Here is a 19,435-nt window from a genome sequence, read left to right on the forward strand (position 1 = left end):
GAAATGAGCAGCAGTGACACTAACGTTTGTTGAATAAGGAACTACAAATCAATGCTTAATGGGCGAGGCTTCGATTGGATCATGTGGCTACATCTCTGCTAGCCCAACTATTGGTTGAACTTCAAGAATGCCATGTACTGATTGGTCAAACCTCTTCACGAGTTGTCCAATAGAAATAACGAACTTGGCAGCCATCAAAATGTGACTCGCGTAGCGCCATTCGAACAAAGGAAAGTGCTATAAGGCGATGGATTCAGCGGTTGCAGATCTCGTCTGTGGAGTGTGCAAAAAATTGTGAGTTATTCGCGTAAAAATGACTACTTTTATTGTGGTGTTGACAGGATGTAGGGAAATGGTGTACTGATCTCTAGTTCATTCACCTGAGTAGAAGGGTGGGTGATTCGGCTGAGAGGTTTAGGACGGCTGAACATATTTACATCAAACAGCGTTGCGTGCCATGGGTTTTATTAAGATGTGGAAAAGGCATAGGCGGGTCATTTGCAGAAGTATGTAGGAGGGAGGAAGGAGGAAGAGAAATGTGTCGTGAAATGTCCAAGTGTATAGTAGGGAGTAGTCTTCCCAAAATTCGTATTAGTATAATCCATTGCGACCAGATCAGAGGGGTTGTGAGTCAGCGAAAAGAGGTTTGAGCAGGCAAAGGCACGGATGGGGGTGGGGGTAGGATTACATAGTTATGCTGTTTGATGGAAGTGGAGTCTAGGGAGAATGAGGGTTCTGAGGGGTAAAATAACTAAAAAATGGCTGCGGCCCTCCATGCGCCATTGACGACTGGCTTTCATGGCTTCTTCAACACTGAAATGTAGAGCACGGCATCATTTTCACACTCAGTGAATTACTTTAAAGCGACGACTGTATTTGTAGCCGTTGTTGGGACTGTGGCTGTTAAGAGGTATAATTAACCAGGCTGATGAGCGTTTTGTCTTTTTATGTTATATCGAGAAGGATGAGTGACCCCTACATTCTGCCATGTGGCCACACATTTTGCTTGCGACCTTGTCTGCTGCCACAATCCATGGCCGTGGCAGCCCGTTGCATCTACTGCCATGTGGAGTTTGACGCAGCGAAACTGCGTCCAAACAGCGGTGTTATGACTCGGCTTCGCTTACTCTCCTTGCAACGGGGCAGGAGCAGAAGCAGCAAGTGAAGAATAGAGGAGCAGGCGAGGAGATGTTAATTAAGGAAGGCGGAATAGGCGGAACTCCTCCTTCCTTTATAAATTGCAGCGCCTGTAGTAAGCAGATCCAGCCCAAACTGTTGGCCTTTTGTCATCATTGCCATCGTCAGATCTGTGCGCCATGCACTGAGAGCCACCATAACAGTGTAAGTATCAGTGATTATTAAAATATGTTTTAGCTTGTTCATTTTCCTTGTAAATTGTAGAATGCGTGCCTAAACACAGACCAGTAAGTGATCCATGACTTGATGAACGGCTTTGAATTTGGCTGGAACTTGTGGTAGTTGTGCGCGTGCGGTAGTTTTGCACCCACGCGTAGGCGTGTGATTACCTTGCGCAGTTATTGTATTGTATCGCAATGTATTGTCTAGAAAAAGGGGACTTGGGTGCCTTCACGTTCACACTTGTACTCTTGAAGTGGGCAATTGAGGTTCTGGTAAGATCGAAGGAGTGTGATTGACCGCAGACTAGGACCATTCAACGCTTTTTCGGTTGCTGTGATCCTAAGCTCGCTGTTTATGCCATGAGTTTTCACAAAGTATTAGGTGCGTCAAATCATGCCACATGGGATTACAAATTGAAGAGTTGGTAGCAAATCTGCACATTGCATTTCTGCCTACTTATCTGCTCACCTCCCTTTCCTACATGCAGTACAGGTTAATACTTCGAAAGAGGTTGAATGGCCTATCCTGCCACACAGCGGATTTGAAGTCGCGTGTAGAGGAGCTGAAAGAGTTAAAAGCTTCAGCATTGACAACGAAGGAGAAAACAAAGGACGGGATTGTCGGTGCCATAGAAAACGCAGTGTTTGAGCTGTGTGCGGCCGCGAGCAAAGCACTGGACGCCGCTACAGCAAAAGTGGAGATGGCGGATTTGGCTGGCTTCGGAAATATAGACGAACCCGTCCGTCGAATCACGAACCTTTTGACCAAGATAGACAAGACACAAAATGCCCGCATGTTGCTGGAAGGGATGAAGGTGAGTGGTGTCAGATACTTCACTAAGTATTGCGAATTACCCTTACTGTCTCCCCCAGTTATTCGTGTTTCACCTTTTCTCCGTTCTTGTTGCCCTCCTTCCTTCTTAATCCATATAAATTACTTTATTGTGTTTCCTTTCTCGAGTAGGACTTGAAAGTAGTGGTGGCAATGCAAAAATCACTAAAAGGACTCCTCTTTGATGCCGCGCTATTGAGAGAGATGGTAGAATCACTTCCGTTTCTACCCGTAACACAGATGAATCAATCCGATCGCTTCAGTAAGGTAAGTTTTAAACACACATTCATATGATGCAGCTACGTAAAAGAGATGCTCGAGTTGAATGTTCCTTACGGAGACGATGACGGCTAAATTTTGGACTTCCAATGATGACGACTTGTGATAGTAATGCAGCGTGTAGCTGCAGCTACCGAATCAGGTTACTTTCTATCCCTGGGGTGAATGGTAAAGGCAAATGTAGATTTGCCTTGGTTAGGCACTAAAGTGCCGCTCCCACTACTTCCTTCTCGCAGTGAAACTGTGGACCAAAGGTAGGTGCGACATGGCGAATGTACACCTTCCGTTAACATATTATTGGAGATGTGGAAAGCATTTGTGTAATGAAAGGCAGTTGAGGTTTACTCCTTTCCTTATAACTTGTGGCAAAGTTGTGAGTTGGCCACACCCTGGCAGTGCGAGTGAACGAGAATGAATACTACTAAGAAGCATGCAAAGAGGAGAAAGGGAAGGATGGAGATAAGGTGGATGAATAGATTGGGTTGGGGTAGAAAACACCAAGGGATGTTTGATGCAGTTCGTGTGTGTGCTTCGAAACAGAAATGCCGCTTCGCCTGTCACCACCGTGACAATGTCTCGGGTGAAGCTGTACGTAGGCGGGATGCGGCCCAACCACACGGATAGTCAACTGCGGCAGCACTTTACCCAGTACGGTGCCGTCACTGACTGCTACGTTGTGCGTGACTCTAAAACAGACAAGTCAAGGGGCTACGCCTTCGTGACCTTCAGGGAGGAGGCACACGCAGCTCGTGCATTGGCCGACTGTCCGCAATTTATTGAGGGTGGTCTCGTGAATGTGAAACCCTTTAGAATGAAGATCAAAAAGAAGATGGATGCCAAGTAGGTCGAACTTTTATCTGGATTTGGGACTTTTGGAATCCCTTCTCGGAATCCACATTATCCTGTGGTTGCATTTCCGTATATTCATATCGTTGTTCTATGCCCTTTGGATTAAATGATGAAGACAGAGGTGAAGGGAATGTTGTGGATGTGAAACGAAAAGCACACATTATAAGGAACTTCCCGTCTGCAGGATGTTAGGCAGTTCTTCAGTTCAGCAAGGTTGGGAGTGAATTCGGCAAGTGGCCATGACTGTTGACTGAGATAAGATGGAGAACTCGAATGAAACGAAGATAAAGAGGAAAATGAAGGAGGAAACTAGGCCGCTTTCTACGCCTAAAAGACGGACCTTCTTTTAGCGAGTGCATAAATTATTGCACCAGCCATTTTATTTGGACGGACTGATCGAATAATTTTGGTGCTGACACAATATTGCATGTGGTCCGTTGAATAAAAAATCGTCGGATCCGCAACGAAGTGGTGGGTATTGTGGGCTGATTCATGACCGAAGAACCATGATGTGTATGGCCTGAGGGACTAAGGGAAGGAAGTAATAAATGTTTTCTCTTCATCTGTGGTGGAGTAGTAATAAATTTTTTTTAAGGGACAAGGAGGACGACAAGGTGGGGAAAGAAGGCGAAGATAGTGGCACCGGCGGTAAGCGAGAAGTGGATAAGCTGAGCCTATTCGTTGGTACCCTGAAATCTTCGGCCACAAATTAGGCCTTGAAGGATTACTTCTCTCGCTACGGCAACGTGACAGGTGTAGACTTGATTCTCAAGCGTAAAGGTGGGATGGCAGGAGGCATTGCCTTCGTGAAAATGACCACACCACATGAAGTAGAGGCTATACTGGACGCACGTCCTCATCAACTGAACGGAAAAAGCATCATCGTGCGATCTGCATATTCTCGAGCTTCAAAGTAAGTTGCACTATGATTGCAGCACTCTGAGGTCTGCATTTGTGGATCTAACCACTTTATCCATCTGTTGGTAGAAAAGCAGTGGTTCCCAATGCCGCCAAAACTGATCTTCATTTGGTTGTTCATGATCCTCTGCCTCAAACAAGTAGGAACGTTCGGGAACGCTTTAGCCAATTCGGTGAAATCACCAACGTGAAGGTGAGTCAAGCCGTGCCCATGACTTGCGTAGATTTCTCCACTCCAAAGGCAGTACAAACGGTAGCAGCAGCAGTTAATACTCCACAACCCGGGGATACGATACTCCGCCGCCGTTTGCCACATGTTAACAGATTGAAGCAAGGAAGTGCTTAATTGTTTGCATTTGCTTCCCATACATCCTGCTGCTCGTAATGACGTGGTGCTTTGTTTAAGGACGTATTTTCAGCACCTTTTTTCCGTGTAATGTCTCCCGTTTATTTGCTTTTAAAGTTAAGCCCTTGCCATTTCTGCGAGGGTGGCATTTGCCCAAGTAGATAGATGTGTGATTTATGTCACCTTGAGGATGAATAATAGCAAATCTTTAAGGTGCCTACTTTTGTACACAGTTCCGATGACAAGGGTAAAGTGAATAACAGCGTTCTTCAAGGCAGTGACACTACTAGCCTCAACACTCCAATCCGCGGCTCAATTCGGAGTAACTATCGGAGAGAACAGATGTTTAGAAGAACGGTCGAGAAAAGGTAAGATTCATGTGATTATTGTTTTGCTACGAGTGTGATTGTAATGTTGTAAAGGTGTGGCTTGCTGTGCCTGTTCTATAGCTATCTTGGACAATTTGGATGTTATACGTATCCTTAAAGGATTGAAGAAGGCAAGAGGGAGAGCAAGAAAAAGCGCTTATTTATTGGGTAATGCAATCTGTATATTTCCCTTAGTCTGTCGTTGATGCCTGTCAAATAACGTTCCGCTTTAAGTCCGCACCAGAGGTATGTTTGAAGCTTGTTTCTGACATCTAGTATCTGACGAAAGTCAGCGCTTCGCCATTGTTGCGGGAATGGCATTAGCTTAATTGCATGGAAGAGGCGCAGTTGTGCTTTTTCTGTTAGGCTTGAGTGTTTGTAGGTCTCAGTTGATTTGACTGCTTCTTGTGGTTTCGTACTTCTGTAACTTGTACCATCTAAGGGAGGATGCATGGTTAAACCTTGCAAAGGGTATCATTACGCGTATTATTAGTGACAAAGAGAAGGAAAACAGTAGCCATTTTACTTCAATAACATTCGTAAAACAACTTCTGGACTAAATTTCTAACTGTTTCTAGTCTTATGTATATATATTATTGCGCCACTTCAGGTATAAAAAAGGATGTGTGCTACAATGAACGACCGCAAAGGACCATCACCACCAAAGTCATGCGATCTACCTCACACCATGTCAAGGACCTTCTTTCAATATCCTTCTGCATCTGCAAGCCCTCGTTTTTTTCGCTGCAACGTGCTGAGCTTTAAGTACCTAGGATACCCCAAATCCATCGCACGATCTTGCGTGTACGCATTCACTATTACTGTCACCTTGCATTTTGAATAACAGTGTATGTTGAGGCTCAAGCTCGATGTGTGCTGCAGTCACCGGGAGTGGTGAAAGAGCGTAGCCATTATTGCAGCGTTTGGTTCCATACTGAAACGACGCTCTGGTAGAAATCGACTCGCCACTGGTTTCATGCAAATTGAGAGGATAGCTGTTGCACTTCATGCTACGCGTTGTTTTAACTAATGCATTGGTCCAAATTGCTTGCAACGTCGAACCTGATTTATCTACGACATATGTCTGTGGTAGGATGGGGAGTTTGTGGAAAATTGACGGTGCAGGAGTAGAAAGATTTTGCAGAAATAGAGAAAGGGTTGAACAAAACGTATTTACGAAGTCTAGTTGAAATAGCAATATATTCCAATGTAGGAAGAATGAAAATTGGTTGAGCAGTATCAAGGCGAATCGGTGGTTAATTGCGTCCTATAAAGCGTGTCGTATTTGAAGCATAAATAATAGGACGAAGAAGTTGAGCAGCATTGACAAGAATGCGCGGATACTATACTAAGGCACAAGGAATGAGGAGAGGAGTAGTGGGAAGGTTTTAGTTGAAGTGAATGATAGCATTGACGGCATAACCATCAGGGGAGGATAGGAGAAGAAAAAGTATGCAAAGATGACGAATGCTAAATATATGAAAATTATGGAATAGGTACTGCTTAAAGGAGAAGGGGGGAGGACAGAATTAAGCTAAACGCAAAGGGGAAGGAATGGTGAATGGTGATCAGAGGAAACAGGAGTTATAAGGAAAGGAGGAGGCGGCTAAAATAAGGGGGAGAAGAACTGACAAACACATGTATGAAGGAATGGCGACTGAGTCTCTTCAACTAAATGAATTGAGATGGAGGGAGGGCGAAAAGATGGCAAAGGAGATTTTGAAAGAGATAGAGCAGTAGCACTTAGAGTAGGCGAATAGTGAATTCAGGCTTTGAGGGACAGTAAAAAAGAATTGAAAGAGGGTGAGATGGAAGCGATACTTAAGACAGGTATGTGCCAGCCGTGTTGAATGAAGGCCAAGTGGGAAAGCCTAGGAATGGCAAGTGCACAGATGACAAAATAAAGAACTTGGAGAAGGATGAGCTAAGAGGGGTAGACAGGTGAAGGTTGTGATGATGAATCAAATTGTGCAGGCATCGAAGTGTTAGGAAGAGAGGCTGAAAGGAGGCCAACAGAGAGCATGAGCATGATAACTCAAATCAGAGGATCTAGACACTGAGATGGAAGAAAGAGGAAAAGAGGGAGAGAAGTGGGGGGTGGCGGAGTAGAATTGCGAAGAAATTTGTCCCATTTACAAACATTTCTGGGGGGTCTTTAAGCTCGCTCTTATACACCGAGGTAAACTATAAGTGCACTGATAATTGCTAAATGGACAGAGCCAAGAAGGACATTATAAACAGGCAGGAATAGTCTCAATGTATCTTCACCGACTAATCGGAATTCTTCTGAGCGCATGTCAAAATCCGCCTAACTAGAAGATACCGAAAGTAAAGATTTTTACCTCAAATGCTGCGCTTTAGCCAACGCAAGAAGTACTTTGTTGTGGTTTTAATCAGTTTTATGCGTTTTTGCACTTCGTTAACCGTATTTCTCGTCCCACTTTAACGTCATAAATCACAGTTTTATGGAGATATACTAGTGCCTTTAGGAACATTTTCTCCTCACTTGCATGCTTAGAAAACTGAAAAGCTACATCTGCTTCTAAAAATTAAGTTTTTTGGCCTGAACACCACTTTGAATGCTTCTCTCAGCCAAGCAGTACGAGAGCTCAAAATGCTTCAAAATATAAAAAATTGCACTGTTTCAACTTTGCTCATCATTTGTCGACCCAAGTTCCCAAATACATTAAAATTGGGACTGATATGCTGTGCATAAGTCTATGGGGCCCTGCAGCTCGTCAAACGTAATGATCTGTAACATAACCCACACCAGGTGATACTAAACCGTTCGCTGAAAGGGAAGAAGGGAAGGTCAGTCGAATAGACAGCAGCTTTCGAGATCTGATGGCATGCGATCCGCATTCTGGCTTCGATACACATTTCATGTAATACATGAGCACAAAACTTTCTCATTTATTTTAATGGCCGTTAGCTTAAACGTTTCTCCAAACCACGTTGACGACAAAATTTCAATTTTCTCCAGAAATCATAGAAAAAAAACTACCAAACTTTGGCCATGCATTAGAAGAGAATATAAGTGAGGGTAAGAAACTTTGCAAAAATTCGCCAACTCGTTCTCGTCCTCAGCCAGCTTGACTATTTCTTGTGCAGTTGGTGTTGCTAAGCCACTGTGACACCTGGATGTAGCACGGGTCTAAAGGCGCGGGAAAGCGTGATTGGCTGATACCGGGAAAAACTTTGATATTAACCTTGAATACTGTGTGTTTAAATAAACAGTCAGTATTGCAAGATTTTGGTATGAATTAAGGAATACTACTTTGTTAGGTTTTTATGTAAATAAGTGCGTAAGTGCTAGCCATGACAGGATCTATTAACATTAACACAGTAGCTTTCGCCGCAATTTGTTCGGCATTTTGAGTGATAATCCCAAGATCCTTAAGGGTAATTGTACTTATGTTGATTATCACAACGATGTATGCAGACCTTTAGAAAAAATTCTTGGAATTAAGCTACTCCAATATTCTCCCCATTTTATGCATTTGTTCCTAAAGCCGGCATGGATGGTAGTTTAACGGTTTCATCCTGATTTCTGCTCACTTTTCAGCATTAAAATGATTTTGACTTTTTGATTATTGTGTGCACCTAATTTCTTGATTATAAATTTTTGATGTTACCCATAGAAGAGCACCTTTTTAGCATGCACTCATTGTCAAGGTGCTGCTTTAATCACGAAAGGACGTAGCACCCAAACGTTTTACCTAAGCGTCTCTATTTCCATGAATTGACTCTATCCGCAATGCTTACGTTGTGTAAATCGTCAATGTGCCGCACTGAGTCGTGCAATCATCGAATGCTACTACCGGCAGGAGAGGTGAGGCCATTTTTGTACGTGAATAAATCTTTTTATGTTGTCAACATGTGACATGGGAGTTGCTTTCATATGAGAGAGGGATGGCACTGATACATATGTTTGCAGCTTAGCAAGCGGTACAAGTCCTGGATGAAGTAGTGTAGAAGCAACCCTTCCAGAGCAACTCTTAATTAAACTACAACGACGCACTGCACTGATTGGTTAAACCGTTACAAGAATCGACCGCTACAAAAGGCAAGCATCCTTGCCATTATAATTTGACATGCGTAGCGTCACCCAGCCGCAGCAGGTTCTGACGAGGCGGTGGGTTCTTCTGCCGGCTATTTCATCTGTTAGGTGTGCGCGAAGTTGTAAATTGATTGAGCATAACTATATTTTCGCAGTCCCGACAGGATTCAGGGAAACGGAGTAATACCAAGTGAGACGTTGAAATGAGCAACTGATTTTTTTATTTAATGGCATTTATACACATGAGTAGATGGGTGGGTGATCCAGCTAACAGAGTTTTTACAGACAGGCACGTGTGTTACATCAACGGGCAGGTGAGATGGCGCTATCATAGAGCTAAAGTTGCGGAGATAGTGTAAGCGAAAAGCTCTGAAATTATAGGTAGGAGAGATGAACTAAAATAGCCCATTTGGAAAGGAGTAATGTGAGGAGTTCAATACAATGATGGTTGATGAGACGTGGAGAGAAGAAGGGTATTGTGCAATGAAATATCCAATGGTACGGTGGCGTACAAAGTCTCTCGAGAACTCGTATTGGGACAAACCATTGAGGCTAAACCAGAGGGGTTGCAAGTGCAAAATAGGAGCCGTAGGAGGTCGCAATTACAAATAGGGGTTTGAGAGTAGTTCTGCTTAGTGAAAGTAATGTGTAATGTAATAAAATAAGGGAATGGAGGTATAAATATCCGCAAATTAGTGGTGAATTGGCTAAATGTCTTGCTTAGTGGTTCAGTAATGTTACTCTTGCATTATCTCTCCTGATGGGTTCCTTTAAAGTGGTGACTCTGGCCTTAAAAAGGAAAAATAATCAGGTTGTTAAACGTTTAATTTACATCAACCCTTGTGAGTTTAATTTCATGGCCACCTTAGTAGAAGTGATGGAGAGGGGCACTATCCTGTGTAAGGACGAGGTGAACTTGTCGATTCCATTGTACAGCCGTGCAGACGCAATTTCTACTTGACCATGATATTACGGTTCATCCATCACCGAATGAAGTTTCCTAAAATGCACCGGCGAAACTAGGCGCTCTTTTAACATGCTACACAATCTGTCAGGGGCAAAATTAGTCCAAACTGTTGGTTCTTTGTCACCATTGTCACCGCCAGGTGTGTGTGCAGTGCCCTGAGAAATACTGCAACTGTGTAAGCATTAGTGGTTTTTAATTTGTAATGCAAGTTATTTATTTGCCTTGTAAATTCTGCAAAACCTGCTTAAGCACGAGTCAATGAGTGGCTCATGACATGATGTACACAGCTGAACTTGACAGGCACCTGGGCGGTATTCAATTGCCGTGTGCGGTATTTGCGTTGAGGTAGGAATCTTGAGTACTTTCTTGCTTACTCTTGTTCTGTCGAGCTGACGGATCGAAGTAGTGCCGGCAGTTAAAGAAGTATGATTGACTGTTAATTATTGTAAGCTTAAGTGGGTTCAGCTAGTTTTAAGTATCACAGTAACGTTTGAGTTGAAGCTGTACGTGTGCAGGTTTAGACCCAACCTCACAGAGGGACAGCTGAGACAACAGTTAGACCTGTACGGTGCCGTCATCGAATCTGCCGCATTGTGAGGGACTGCATAACAGACGAGTTGAGAAGCTTTACCTTCTTGACTCACCAAGATTTGTTGCAGTCAGATCGTGCGCTGACTGACTGTCCGCACTCTACCGAGGGTGGCCATGTACAGGTAGGGCCCTTCAAGCTGAAGACGAAGAAGAAGGAGGAATGAGGTCGACTGCTCGGCTAAGTGATTTATATACTATCTAAAATGCGGACATAGAGAGTTTGTTCTCTGAGTCTTAATAGTGATCTAGTTTAGTTTTGGTGTCGCCAAATCCCTACCCTGTGGATGTGTGGATAATTTGTTCTCTTCCATTTGGCTTAAACGACGAAAGCACAGAGGTGAAGGGAGGGTTGTGGAGGAGAAATAAAAGCATTCTGCAAGGGGTCTTCGGTGCTCAAGATGTTGGGGAGTATTGCAGTTCAACTAGATTAGCAACTATTTAAACAAATGGATGGAAATGTCAGCTGACGTGTGTTTGAGAACTTGAAAGAAATGAAGAAGAAAGAGAGAAGGAGAAAAATGGAGTTGGACAGTATTTCGCATCTAAAATGCGGACTTCATTTCACCCGATGTTTGTAATTTGTGGCTGTAACAAGTGCTTGAATGGTTGCACTACCCATTTCTTTGGGCGAATGATAGGGTGATTGTGTTGATGGCATAATGCTGAACGTAGTCAGTCGACCAGAAGACCGCCAATTCCGCAATAACTGTGGGTTGAATCATGAGTGGGAAGACATGGTATGTGAGGCTAGAGGCATGAGAGCAGGAAAGCAATGATAGACATCTGGCCATCTATGGGTGAGGCATCAATGTATTCATTTCGGGTTCGAGGAAGACGAGAAGGGGGAGAGTAACCACAATCTTTAACATATGAGTGAGATGCTACGGAGCATTGCTTCGTGAGCACAACCACACCTCAGGAAGTGAAGGCTGTTCTTTAGGTGCGTTCTCGTCACTTGAGTGGGGAAAGCATCGTTGTGATACCTGCATATTCGTAGACTTCGAAATGGGTTGCCGTAGATAAGATGAAGTATGGCTGCATTAAATTCTGTATGTGAGTGGATGCAACGTACTGTCAAGAGCCTGGCTTGTGATAGCATACAGGCTCGCAAGCAAGTGTATCCACATGGCACAGTGGAGGCGACAAGTTCACTGTTGCCCTCCATCCCATCTGCAATTGCGATTTTGAACTCCACCCGTTTGATCACACTTTCGTGTCCTCATACGAATTTTACGAATGCTCTCGAGAATTTCATTGCACAATTTTCGTACTCATTCCTCCCTCTCTCCCTCAATCCCTCATTTGCAGTACTAGCAACCGTCATTGTGTCGATTTATCTGCATATCTCACATCCATTTTAGTTATTCCATTGCACCGCTCCTATTTACAACTTCAGTGGGTGAGTCTTCTACAACCCTTCCATACTGTAAATCCAAGATAGGAGGCTCTATCTCACCTGACTGTTGATGCGAACAACATATCTGTCGGTGCAAGGTCTCTCATTTGTATCACCCACCCATCTGCTCAGTTGAATAAATGCCAGTGAAATAATGGCAAGTGACCCATTTTAGCGTCATGATCGATGTTATTCCATTTCCCGCATCTCGTCATTGACACCGTGAAAGGCCACCTTTGAGCAAATGACTAAAAAGTTTGATCACACCGTGAATACAAAATAAGCCTGTTAAATGTATTGCTTCATCGCACTCCCTTCCAGTCAAATGACAGTATATGTGTGTCGTATTTAGGGACTAATCTTGGTTGGGGCCACTTCGCTACTTCTATTGGTCAATCCTCGTGATAGTTTGACAAATCAACACAAAACATTGTTAAGGTTCAGCCAGTGGACATTCTTGCAGTTGTGTCGCTTTGGTTCTCGGTGAGTCCAGCTAATAAAGAACTGATTTGTAAGTCCTTGCTTGGCAGAAACTAGCATTAATGCTGCTCCTTTTTCGTACGTAAACTTTTCTGATGTCAAGTTTGCGTAACTAGAGTAGGGTAATGTGTGTAGGCGAGTGTGCCTCACCTCCTGCTTCGGTGGCAGTACTCCTTGTCCGTGCACCGTCGGGCACCCCTTTGCTAATTCACACAATGCATGCTTACAGGGATGCCATATGCAATTTTCACCCCCTCAGTAAAGGTATTAGCGTAAGGTCGAATCATGGTTTAGCACCACCAGAAAACCATGCACTTTTCAATATTATAACGTGCTGACTCTAATGGAATCCTAAATGTTTGTTCGTGCTCTAGAGCCTAAAAAAATTAGGCCCTGGCTGGTAACAGCAGATTTATGAGTAGAGAATTTTCTAGGTTGTAGCGATTGGCTGCTAGTTTTTCGGTGATTAAAAGAACATTTTGCTAATGATAGCAGACAGTACCCATCCACATGACATTTATGCTTACTTCTTAATATAGAACACTTTGGGCACAATAAATACTATGATAGGTGCCTCCTCCACTTTACCGTGATTTTTCCATACCTGTTTGAAGGTGGTTAGTAATGTTTGATGCCATCCACTTCAAACTGATAACACAGGCATACACAGGTATACAAATACTTTCTTTGATGCTGTTACAGGATAGTGAGAGCACTTTTCCCATTGTTGTGGGTCGGTGTTTAATCAAACTTTGTGTAAATCTGTGAAATATGGGGGGGGGGGCATTTTGCACGGGAAATTGTGTAGAATAGTGGTTCCATGAACCCACCTCGCATTTTCTCTCACATTGTACGCTTCTGCTTTTTAATTAGCTTTAATGTGAATGGCACACCTACTGACTCAAGATTTCTTTATTGTCTGATCTTAGGCAGCTGAGAGCTAATGGATCCTCCCTCCCACAATACAATTCAGACTGAGGTCTCCTAGTTAAATTGCTATCCTCAAATGTAAATGTCGCTACAGTGAATGTTGATGGAGATAGTCTTCATCGAATTGAGCACGGTTTGCCAATTTGTGCAGTTATGGCAGTTGGGAAGACAAAATTGGACACCTCGTAAAAGGGAGTTATGAGGCACCAGGCACTCATTAAAGGCTAATCCTACAGTCTAACTTCTTCTACAATTAACGACGTCGACGAATCGCTTTAAAGCTATCAAGGAGCAGTACTTATCTCTGTACTCAGTAAACTTTCCGTGCCATTGCTACTTAACAATAAGTGCACAAATCACAGAGCGCGCAGATGTTTCTTCACACTTCTTACAAAAGATACCTAGAACTCGTCTTTTACTAATCATATGAAATCTCTGCGTTACACTTCACTACTCACACCTTTTAGGAAAGGATACTTCTAGTTTTGGCCTAAAACTTGAAACGTGCCCAATAAAGTGACCTAAGTAACGTATTTTATCAGATCTGGGAACAAAACTAAGATGCCTTCTGTAAATCAGCAATAAGATTTTTGAGTTGATTCGCCAATGGGCTCAATGTGTGGCAATGTTATGTATGGTATTCCATTGTAAACAAGTATTTATATCTTTTACCAGAAATTAGTGTTTACTTTGCTGGATCTGCATATTCTTCCATCTGTTTGGTAATATGCGTTGTGGTCGACCCAAGTGGAACAGAAAACACGCATGGGTCTCAAACCCTGGATATCGGTGGGTATCTTTTTTGTATTACAATCAGAAGCTCTGCACAAACTGTCTCCAACCTCACATTACGACTCTAGTTTGATTCACACTGCCCTAAGTTAAACAGTTTTCATGAAAAATGCAGGTCTATTCATTATAAAGCATTGGTCAATTCGGCTGTTATGTCTCCGTCCTGCTATCTGTCAGCGGAACACTTTTGTTTTGTTTTTACCTCAGATAAGAGATACGTAATTTATTTTAGGCTGATGGGGCAAAAAGTTGAATCTTTGCTGCGCCATGCCTTTTCTCAGTTTCCACTGAGTAACGCGGACGCGGATTGGGTTCTGGTTGAGAGACAACCCGATGCTGGTCGAAGATTTTAGCTTTAGTCGATTTGAGAACACTGGTTGTTGATTCGAATAAGGGCACTCAGTATAGTACGTTATGATGAAATGTCCCATATTCGATCACGTACCATAGGCATCCAAATGAACCTTGGGAACTAGGATGGGTAGCAGTGAGTTTAGCCTGTCCCTAGTCCAGCGCCACCCTATCGATCCCTAGCGGATATATAGTAGACATTACCTAAGCTTAGAAATATATTCTACCGATCAGCGTATGTGAGTAATCAGTGAATAAGAGAACGGTCAAAATAATTAAATAGCACACTATGCAAATTTAGGGCATTTTCTATAAAGGTATAAGTAAAATAATCATGCAATCATCAAGCACTTGGCACACAATTCGAAGAAATTACAGTCTTGACAACTATTCGTGCTAATGTCTAAAAATTACGTCATATGTACCTGGAAAAATATCTAAGACCCCGAATCTGTTAGGCTGAAGCTATTTTAAACTCACTGTGTTCTAGGTAATCACTAAAGCAGATCTAATACTAACCAAACACATTTCCGAGCATAGTTAAACGCGTTGTGTTTTGGTGTGTCATTAGCGTGGCAGCATCGGCTCCACTAGCAATGACCAAGTTGTTGGAGAATGAAAACGAATTGAAGACTGGTGACTTCAAGAGCTGGACTTATAAAGTTGGTTTTTGGATTAGATTTGTATCTTTTTGAATGTGTCATTTAGGCGAGAGGTGACCAGTAATTATTCCAACTCGTCATCGACCAGGAAGGGCAGACACTCACCCCAGGGTTCTTCCGTCGTTGCCAAAAAGCGGGCGTAGACGACGAGGAGTACACGAAAAATCCCTGGCTACCAGCGGAGTGGAATGTCTGCGGCCCACCTCCAACTTTGGTTGCTCTTTGGATAACCATCCAAGTTAGACACAGAGTCTGCCCACTTATTATGGTCGAGAAACTCCACATCACAGACCTCAACTCCCCCAGCGGGCTAATAATATTCTGAACAAATAATCGTCAAGGACTGTCAACGGTTTCGCGCTACGACAAGCTCAACAGGGGAACAAATTCCGCACCCCCATATCGAAACTTTTTCATTATGCTCCAAAATTAGGTGAGCCTTCCTTTCCCTATATTGTTCGCTCTCAAACAGCTCCCATGCATTCCTGCAAGCCCCAGGCAAACAAGAAAGACGTTCGTACAGTTTCCTCTTTGACTCTGGCGCGGTCACAGCAGTAGTAGATCTTGAGACTCTTTACGAATATCACAAGATTATGATCGTTTCACTATTTAGCACATTAAATTAGGTAGAAAAAGGGGTGGTAGTAACAGGGGAGACGTCGTTGCATGTCAGCATAGGCAGGAAAACCTAGAAAGTGAAATTTTCCACATATCCAGTGTTGACTTGGAGCATAATTATTGGGGCTGATTTTCTACGTAGTATTGATGTCGCCCTGAATTTTACGAAAGGCACCTCCTTCATCCACTAACAAAATAAGGCCACGACAGTCTTTTCCTCTGCCAGAGAAAGGCGTCGACTATATTTGCAGCATCCCATTCACAGCTGCAGCTATACTCACGGGCAGTCTAGACAGTCCCTGCGCGTAGCATACTCATGCCACCGGCATTAGGAGGGACGAACTTCGTGAGATACTGATCAAGTGCGTGAATATATTTTCATGGCAAGGTGTTAAGCTGGGGAGAACAAACAGGGCGAAACATGCGATAGACACCGACGGAGTTAGACTGATTTGGCAGCCTCCTGGACGCAAACCGCGCCTTCTGCTGGAATAAATAAGCCATAGCGTCCAAGAGATGATCAGAGGCGTGGTCACAGAACCATTAAAATCGCCATGGACCACATCTGCCGCTGTAATAAAGAAGAAGGACTGAGGTCTTTGACTGTGGGTTCCATTGCTTCAGGTGTATGTTTCGTTAGACCCCCTTTACGGATCAAAGTAGTTACCCACGTTAGGCCTAAAATCAATATACTGACAAGTGGAGGTGGCATAAATGGACAGAGAGAAAAGATAGTTTTCATTATCGCTAAACGGCCTTTATGGGTTCTAGTCATTGCTCTTTCGACTCTGCAATGGAGCGTCTACTTTCCAATGCCACGCGGAAATCGCAAAAGTGCAACCCGACCCTAACTGTTCGGTGTTTTTACAATGGTTTGACATTTCAGACATCACCTTATAGCGAGGAAGCTCATAGTGAAAAGGGATTAGCAGGCACCAAATCAGCAGAATGCAATGAAGGAGATTGACTATTCGGTGGCCCGATAATACAAGGAACTGCAACAGTGCAACTTTTCAGGTCAATTAAGTTTAGTACAGTAAATGAAGAGGGCTACATATAGTAATGCAGACGCTGTCTCAGAGACCAGTACTGGCAAAAACAGGAACCGGTTGAAGAAAGACGCAGTGTATCAACTCAAACATCCCTATGGTGTACGAGAGGCTTCTTACATCCTCATTGAACCTGGTGACCCGACGAGTACGAGAATAATAGTCGAAGTTATCCCTAGAGGTTATTATTTGTACTAGGATGATGTAGCTCCTAAACGCTTAATGGTTCTGGTCTCATTGGTACGAAGAGTTCCTCACGAATTACATGAGTAATAGGGGAATGTAACGGAAAGAAAGATGCTAGATGTCTTAAGCAGAAGATACTGTTGGCCTTCGCTCAATCCAGGTGTATTGGAAATCTGTGAAGTCTGCATTATTTGTAGCAGCAACAGGAACAGCTTTAAGAGGCCTCATTTCACAGCGGTTGCATCACTCCAATCTATGTCCGCAGGCTTTCCAGGATAGAGAGTAGGTATTGACATGAATAGGCATGGGTTTTTTACTGATTGCAGCGGAGGAAACCGACATATCCTTGTTGTGGTAGACTTCTTTACGAAAATGGTCGATGCAGAATCCATGAAGGCACAAGACGCTAAAATGACTGCCTCAATTTTATTCAATCGCCAAATTTGTCAACACGAAGTGCCAGAAATGGTGCACACCAATCAAGGCGCTAATTTTGAAAACCAGCTCTTTACTAAACTATGTAAGACCTACAGGATTTCGAAGACACGCATAACACCCGCGCATCCACAAGATAATGGGCAGGTGGGTGAATCGAATCGCACTCTGATGGGACTGCTGGAGGTTTTCGCTAAGGATATGCCACCACAAGAAGGTTTTGTGCCTTAAATGGTGCCTGTTTACCTTTAGGGCTACAGTTCATACGCCAGCTGGCATTTCACCGTTTAAGATACTCACAGGTGGTGAAAAAATAGTACCAACTGACATTTTCTTTCCAAACGGTAAAGTAGCAATTTACAATGTCCCACAATGCGTACTGCGACTGAAAGGTGGGATGAAACATATTCTCAACTTTAAGTAAGAGCATCCACAATTGGGAGGTATACAGGCCTGTTCCGCCACCTGTAGTACATCACACTTTCCGTCATCCGTGGAGGAAAGATGCATTCCTAATGATGAAAGTCATCTCAGTAACGAACTACCTCGTCTGCGGCACAACTGCATACTCACTCAATCACGGTTAATCACAACAAATTGCAACCGTACAAAGGTACATCACCTGTTGGGCACGTAGACGAAGTTTGGATAGTAAGGAATAAGACCGCTGGAAATAGGACTTGTAGGTACCATTCATAGGAGGAAGGACCGGGACTGGCATTCAAATTGCTGAGGGGAATACACAATACACGCTTGTTTGAATATACCTTCTAGGTGAGAAGCGGTCAGTATATATTACTGACCTCGTAACTGAGCGGACGCCGACGGCTCCTTAACAGGAAATGGACCTTGGACCCACGCAACCTCGATTTTCTTTACTCTTTTATGGCAGCAGTCAATATAAGATGTTCTCAGCTAGCCAGTCTGCTCGCTTTAGGAGTGTAAGGTCAGCGGTGGAGGAGAGGAACACTGAACTTGTTACACTACATTTGTTGACAAGACGGCAGTGTGGACATCCCTCATTAGCGTGCATGAGTACGTAAAAGGGTGGGTGTGGTTTGCGGCGTACGCGGCTTCGAAAGTTGGTAGGTTAGATGGGATTGCCGGTGGCAAGGAGTGATCTCCTCATCGCACCCTCATGTTAATCGGTTAGCGTTGACCTCATAGTGAGCATCAACGCCCTTAAAGTGTAACTATACTTAATATTAGCTGATCAGGGATCAGGAGAGGAGGGAGGCTGAACGAGAATGTCAAGTCCCAGAAGACTCGACATTTAGTCATCGAAATCTAGACTTTTAGGGAACTCATTAGTACTGATTTCACAGAAAGAACGCTTTTTTTCTACACATTTATCCCACGTGGCAACGTTCAACACCCTGATGCCAGGAAAAACAAGTTTTGTCCTCCATAAGTAACATTAACAGAGTCAGTGCAACATTTTTAGACTCAAAAGTGGATATTATTCTGTTATTCATATCTACGTCTGCCTGAAACAACTGATCAAGAGAAATAAGTGAAAGCATGCCAAGCAATCTAACCATGCACACAGCCCATTGACAGTTTCCCAAGGTAAAGCAACCAACTGCGGGGGTGGATCATTGAGCAGTTCAATAGTCATCCAATGCGACGCCTACGGCTGAACACCATTAAGGGCTTGACGGTCTATCACACTGCTCCAGCCGCTGCCAGTGCCCCATGTGGCCAACCGAAAAATATATCCTGTCTCCAAAGGCGACGACCCAGAAGGTGAACTCATGTATCAAAACGACTGAAATGTCGATTGTTGGATTTATCCCCTGTAAATCTTTTTCCTGTCATTGCGGTGGGCATATTTTCAACCCCCATTTTAAGAGTTGGTTCAAGGGTTATCTGATCTCATTCACCAGTCACAGCTTCCTCTCATTCATCAAGCTACTTAGCCTTTCCCCAACCTTTCATCGCGTTGTCTCGAATGAGCTATTTGGGTTA

General features: G+C 43.5%; 2 protein-coding genes across 2 annotated transcripts; both read left to right on the top strand. All coding sequences in view use genetic code 11, as the record gives it.

Moving 5' to 3' along the window:
• Positions 1-964: 964 nt before the first annotated feature.
• EGR_05490 (Heterogeneous nuclear ribonucleoprotein A1) lies at positions 965-9,118 on the top strand (the record flags this gene model as incomplete). The annotated part of the gene is made up of 10 exons (XM_024494739.1): positions 965-1,161; positions 1,245-1,341; positions 1,847-2,173; positions 2,323-2,457; positions 2,987-3,309; positions 3,914-3,998; positions 4,032-4,231; positions 4,306-4,429; positions 5,146-5,196; positions 9,053-9,118. 10 exons carry the CDS (start codon positions 965-967, stop codon positions 9,116-9,118), a joined length of 1,605 nt encoding a protein of 534 aa, XP_024350787.1.
• A 7,719-nt stretch (positions 9,119-16,837) lies between these two features.
• On the top strand, positions 16,838-17,698 carry EGR_05491 (Pro-Pol polyprotein; the record flags this gene model as incomplete). Its single annotated transcript, XM_024494740.1, has 3 exons — positions 16,838-16,994; positions 17,230-17,314; positions 17,359-17,698. 3 exons carry the CDS (start codon positions 16,838-16,840, stop codon positions 17,696-17,698), a joined length of 582 nt encoding a protein of 193 aa, XP_024350788.1.
• Between the last annotated feature and the right edge of the window lie 1,737 nt (positions 17,699-19,435).

Source organism: Echinococcus granulosus (assembly GCF_000524195.1).
Source record: "Echinococcus granulosus chromosome Unknown EG_S00041, whole genome shotgun sequence".
NCBI classification, from domain to species: Eukaryota; Metazoa; Platyhelminthes; class Cestoda; order Cyclophyllidea; family Taeniidae; genus Echinococcus; species Echinococcus granulosus.